The sequence below is a fragment of the Notolepis coatsorum genome, assembly GCF_963971535.1.
Source record: "Notolepis coatsorum genome assembly, chromosome: 16".
In the NCBI taxonomy this organism is placed as follows: Eukaryota; Metazoa; Chordata; class Actinopteri; order Aulopiformes; family Paralepididae; genus Notolepis; species Notolepis coatsorum.
The window spans coordinates 42,055,719-42,062,715 of record NC_140180.1 but is presented as its reverse complement, the minus strand read 5'-3'; the positions used below and the strand labels follow the sequence as shown (position 1 = coordinate 42,062,715).

The window sequence follows — 6,997 nt, the reverse complement described above, 5'->3', positions numbered from 1 at the left end:
GAGATTATGGGTCATTGTAATTACGAGGATTTACTGAAACTGCAAGTAGTGTCAGAGCCTGCATAGGCGGAGGGTGAGCTCGACATTAGGGTCGGCTGTAATGGGATGGACCTTGCGCTGAGCGCGCAAAATGTTCTCACTTTATTATTGATTTAGGGGAGTGGTCTGCCCTGCGGGGGGGCCCCGACATTGCGTCCCACGTTTCATTAACTCCACACTTTTACCAATTCAAGAGGAACCGTTTCACCAGCTTCTTCTTTTCTATAGGATTTCTAGTGGTTTGTTTGTTACCTGTACATAATAGGTCCCTTTGGTCTGGGCGTACATCATGAGGAAACAGTAGTCCAGATTCTGCTTCGTCCGCCATCTGGAGAGGAAGAGAAGAGAGGTAGTTATGTACTGCAGCCAAACACACACCTATTCACATGCGCATGCACACCAGCATGGTGCTACAGTAGGTACACACACACACACACACACACACACACACACACACACACACACACACACACACACACACACACACACACACACACACACACACACACACACACACACACACACACACACACACACACACACACACACACACACACACACACACACACACACACACACACACACACACACACACACACACACACACACACACACACACTCTCACACACACACACACACACACACACACACACACACACACACACACACACACACACACACACACACACACACACACACACACACACACACACAGTTTGATTTATTTCTTGTCCTGTATTGACAATGAGGAACCAGATCCTAGCAGGTACCACAACACAACTGCAGCACATGGTCTGCATCAACACTCCATTCCACAGCCCATGGATCATCCCTGGATCCAGAGTAATGATGGCTTCATCCAGACCTCCACCCGTCTCTGTGAAGCAGACGCTCTGGTTGCAATTAGGCCCTGAACAGAGCGGTGGTCTTTGTCATTGGATATCGATGAGATTTTCAAAGAGCCAAAACATTCCCAAGCCACGTTCCTGTATGGAGCGTGCACGCACGCGCGCGCGCACGCACGCGCACACGCACACACACAGTTGCATGAAAGCCGTGCAAAATATCTCTCTTTTTGTCTCTCATCTCTCTTTCCCCCGGTACTCACATACACAGACAACGCTCGTACACACATACAGACACAGACACGGACACATGCACACTCACACAGAGTTATCATAACTAAACTAACATAAAGCTGCTTAGGGGTTAGGACATAATTTATTCATTATGGTGGGGAAGGAGGGGGTGGAGTGATGGAGGAATGAGGAAAACATGTGCATGTAGTTGGTATGTATCTATGGACATGTGAATACGAGGTATGAGGTATAAAGGTATGTATAGGCATGTGAAATGAGGTATGAGGTATAAAGGTATGTATAGGCATGTGAAATGAGCTATGAGGTATAAAGGTATGTATGGGCATGTGAATATGAGGTATGAGGTATACAAGTATGTATGGGCATGAGAATATGAGGTATTAGGTATAAAGGTATGTATGGGCATGTGAAATGAGGTATGAGGTATAAAGGTATGTATGGGCATGAGATTATGAGGTATTGGGTATAAAGGTATGGGTATGTGAATATGAGGTATGAGGTATAACGGTATGTATGGGCATGTGAAATGAGGTATTAGGTATAAAGGTATGTATGGGCATGTGAATAATATGAGGTATAAAGGTATGGGTAGATATAGGTATTGTGGCAGATATCCCTCGTCACTTGGTTACGTGGAGGAAGGGAGATACTATTGTCACAGGCAGAGGAGGGTTAATTGAGGAGTTGATTAGGACTGATGGAATACACCTGAACCACGTGATCACCCACATCACACACACACACACACACACACACACACACACACACACACACACACACACACACACACACACACACACACACACACACACACACACACACACACACACACACACACACACACACACACACACACACACACACACGCACACACACACACACACACACACACACACACACACACACACACACACACACACGACACGCATAGCATAAAGCCCTAGGAGAGACAGAGAAGAGTTGAGTGGAGGTGAGGAAGGAGCAGAGATCGTGGAGAGAGTGTTATACTGAGTTTGTGAGGTGAGAGGTAGTTGTAAGGAGAGGTTAGAGCGAGAAGGTGTTTGTGGTACTGAACCCTGGACTGGCTGAGATACCCCCTTGTGAAACTGACCCTGGACCGGACGACAAACCCTGAGTATTGAACATTCCCTTTTGTACGACATTTACATTTTACATTTAGTCATTTAGCTGACGCTTTTATCCAAAGTGACTTGCAAGTTCTGTACGACAAGTCATCAGGAAGGAAGTACGAGAGGCTGGAACGTGTTTTGACCCTGGACTGTAAATGTACTACTCTTTTTATCCATTGGGGGGTCCAGGGTGGGGGGTGCGAGCAAGAGCATATGTGTGTAGGGGAATAGATAGCAGGTATTAGGGGCATATCTTGTATAAGACATTTATTTAAATGGTGATTTAATTTGATGTGCACTGTTAACAATGCTTGTATATCTAATCGTGTGTTGTCATGTTTGTTTATGTGTTTGTTTAAAAAATAATAAAAAATGTACTACTCTATTGCCCATCGGACCTGTACTGTGGGGCGGCTTTGGCTCAGGGGTAGAGCGGGTCGTCCAATGATCGAAGGGTTGGTGGTTCGAATCCCACTCAAGCCCATGTCCATCCCATCGCCGTTGTGTCCTTGGGCAAGACACTTAACCTACTTGCCTCGTATGAATGTGTATGCATGTGAATGAATGTTGGTGGTGGTCGGAGGGGCCGTAGGCGATGATTATTCGCCACGCTTCCGTGAGTCTGCCTCAGGGCAGCTCTGGCTGCAATAGACCTATCTCAAACCCTGCCCCTTTTCTTGATCCTCCAATCACAACTGTCGCTTGTTTGTTCGAGGTAAGCGACAGTTGTGATTGGAGGATCAAGAAAAGAGGGCAGGGTTTGAGATAGGTCTATTGTAGCTTACCACCACCGGTATGCCTGTGTATGAACGAATAATGGACTCTGTGAAGCGCTCTGGGTGTCATGAAGAGCGCTATATAAATCCAAGCCATTATTATTATTATTATTATTATTATTATTATTATTATTATTATTATTATTATTATTATTATTATTATTATTATTATTATTATTATTATTATTATTACTGTTGCTCCATAAATAGCATTTGTTTATTGAAATTGTGCTTGTGTGGACATTGGAATTGTTTGTTTTGGTCCGTGTCGAGCCTGAACACCACAAGGCTTGTCACAGTACAGTATGTTAATATGAGGATGTATACAGGTATGTATGGGTTGGTATAGGTGTGTTAATATGAGGATGTATTGGTAGGTATAGCTATGTGAATATGAGTATGTATAAAGGTATGTATTGGTAGGTAAAGGTATATGAATATGAGTATGTATAAAGGTATGTATTGGTAGGTATAGCTATGTGAATATGAGTATGTATAAAGGTATTGGTACTAGGTATAACTATGTGAATAATAGTCTGTGATACTGGTGTTACTCAGTGTGCAGGCATCCACCAAGTACATTACTTGTTCACTGACCCCATTGGTGTATGCTTTAAAAAAATCTGCCCATGTTCATCAAATAAAAAAACATTATAATCTGAAAGTGTCTGCACGGACAGCAGAGCTATTGTATAGGTCTGTGCAGCAGAGTCGCAGTACAGAGTAGCTTACAGTAAGTTTCACTTTTAGAGTAGATTTAACTTCATGCTAAGGAGAGTAAGGGTGTCTTCTCATTAGGAGCGGGTGCTCTGCTCCGTCCTCGCTCCGTCCTTGAGTGCGAACTCCCCCCCTCCCTCTCCCCCCTCTGGTTTACGTACACACTGCAGTCTTGGTTCATTCCCAGCCAGGCACAATTGAGGAGAGCAACTCTCTATAGTCTATATATTTCTGAATTAACAGTTACACAGGACATTTTCGTTGTACCTCGGGAAGTAATGTACCAGCTAAACCTACACGATGGGTTACACAGGCGGAATTTTGGATACTTTTCCTACACCAAAAACATTATGGCCATGCCGCGCGCTAACCACATAGATTAGATTTCTAAGGTTTCTCTCCTCCACACTGCCTGTGGAGCATTTTTCCCTATTGTTAGGGTTTAGTGAGTTTTTCCTTACCTTCGCGTGGGGTATATCTGGGAGTGCTTGCATTCTTTCATTTATTTGCATTTATTTTAAATTGGTTGGACCTTATGGTGTTCTTGTTCTGTTCTTGACTTATTGTTATGTTTTCTTCTTGACTTGTTTAAAGAAGACTTGTACGGCCCATGGGGACATTAACGTGTGTTGTCGGGCCTTATAAATAAATTTGATTTGATTTGATTTACAGACAGATAGACAAAACATATAACGAACACCGTAAACACGTCTTTTACAGCTTACATTTTGGGCAATTATTAGAGGCTCCATTTTTCATGGCAGAAAAATACATCAGTCTATAGAAATAAATGCATTCGAACAAGAAACAAATGTATAGACATAGCAATGGCAAAAAAATTGCCAGGCCTAATGCGAGCCAGGGAAGTTGGGCTTGTAACGTGGCTTCATGTTTTCATCCAACATGCTTGTTTGGTTGAGGTCTGAACTCGCCAAATTACATAAATATCGTTTTTTGTGGGTATTGTCCAGTTGTTGCTGTATGTTTTTATCTGCCCAAAATTCAAGCAAGCATGAAAGTATTACAGTAAGCTTGCACACCGCGCCCCGCTCCGTCGTCGGGGACGCTGGTTCGCACCCGAGACCACCTATTCCAGCAGTCCAGGGCCCTCATTTATCAACAATGCGTAGAAAGTGTTCTATTTTCGTTCTTAAGCACAGAATTTTAAATGTGTGTATGCACAGAAAAATCGGGATTTATCACACGTGCATACACAGGTTCTACGCACACTCCGTGTTGATAAATACCATTCGTTCTACGCTCCGCGCTCGTGCACGATTTTAAGTATTTGCATATAGAACCGCCCGTAATTAACCATATACGGTAATGGAACACCCCCATGAAATGTGGAAAAGTGGACTAAGCCGAGCGAAGCGTGTTATGGGAGAAATACGCGACAGGCTGACAGAGACGTGTACACATACGGTGATGTCGAATATGATATCTATTAACTTAAAGACCATTGCTGACTGGGCAGCGCAAACACTAATAAAGACCGTGCTGGAATATGACTGCCTTTTCCAGTTTTGTTCGATTAATACCCAGGGATTAAAGTTCTCCTAAATTTTATTCCAAATCGCGATGGATTTTCCGTACATTTTCTACCTGCATATGATTTGTAGAGGCATACAATCTATTTTGATGTTGGTATTAGGTAGCCTATATTACAATAATACGAGAGCTATACAAGAACAATGAATCTCACTGCCATGTATGATGTAGCCTATACGCCATGTATAGCCTGCCTATATGTGATCAATACAAACTTGAACTTGAATTCCATCATCATATTTATATGTTGTGTCTGTCCACTATGTTTGTTACTTTGTTATTCCCCCCCCCCCCCTATCTATGTAAAGCGACCTTGGGTCTCTTGAAAGGCGCTATATAAAATGAAGCTATTATTATTATTATTATTATTATTATTATTATTATTATTATTATTATTATTATTATTATTATTATTATTATTATTATTATTATTATTATTATTATTATTATTATTATTATTATTATTATTATTATTATTATCACGTCTGTGCGGGAGCTCAAATAGACTGTTAGTCTCAGTGAAGTTTCAACGGAGGTCATCTATTCTAACCAACAAATTGAAGTAGAAAGCATTTCGTTGTGACCAATCTTATTTGGAAACATGACACACAAAATAATAGTATTTCGCTTTTTATTTGAAACAATATTTAATCGCGTTTGGAGGTGGGTGTTCTGCGTCTGCCCCCCCGTGCCAAACAAGCAGGCCAACCTCTTGTTCGCACGTGAGCCCGTTATAATTACACTACTGTCGCTATTTTACAATGAACTATAATGAATTACGGGTCATACAGAACACGCGCCAGTGTTATTTTCCGCGTTGCAATAATAATATTCTACCGCCGGGCGCCAGGTACGCATGGTCAGAGCTGTGCGTAAATATACGCACAAAGTCAAGCACACGTTCAAATTGATAAGTCCCACACTTTGCTTAGAAATGATCGTACGCACGGGTTACGCACATATATGAATTTACATTCATAATATACTTTACTAATCAACTAACATGGCTGATTAAATTGGACTAAATTGACCAATTGATGGCCGGGATGGCTCTAAATTCCATGGCCTTTCTGCTTCTGTATGTTCTGTAATCATATACAGTCATATAGATCTATGGGGATGGGGAAAGAGGAGGGGGGGGGGGCATCGCTACACCACTGGGTATTTGTATGCATTGCTTTACATTGTAAACACCAAATGTCAATCATAACAATGTGCAATTGCATATCCTGGAAACTCAATACAAATGTGAAAATAAAATAAACAAGCTGCTCACAGGACAATCTGTGCAGAAGCTACATAGAGATAGGCGCACCGGGAACAGAGTGATTTGATTAGTCATGGGAACTGAACGTGTGTACCACACACATAGGCCCAGTGATGCAGAGTGAGATGACACCAAATGAGAACGCCACAATGGGAAACAAAGCCTTGATAACAGCAAATGCATGGGAACAACAAGGAGACACACACGCCTTGAACGCAACTCCTCTGCTGTTCATCCAATGAATGCATCCCTCAGGGCGCAAGTTAACACAGCAGTACTCTCTACGGCTGTTTCCAGATGCTACTGTACAGGTGGATGTGATTAGAATACTAATTAGGGATATTCACATCACACACACACACACACACATGTAAGAAAGAAAAAGTGTACAATATATATGTATATTGGACAACATTC

The 6,997-nt window shown here is 42.1% G+C and overlaps 1 protein-coding gene across 1 annotated transcript in view; it reads right to left on the bottom strand.

The window, feature by feature from the left end:
- mgat4b (alpha-1,3-mannosyl-glycoprotein 4-beta-N-acetylglucosaminyltransferase B) overlaps positions 1 to 6,997 on the bottom strand; it is a 418,569-nt gene that overhangs the window by 83,255 nt on the left and 328,317 nt on the right. The window contains exon 7 of the mRNA XM_084332017.1: positions 292 to 367. Coding sequence (XP_084188143.1) covers positions 292 to 367 — 76 coding nt within the window. The remainder of the gene's footprint in view (positions 1 to 291; positions 368 to 6,997) is intronic.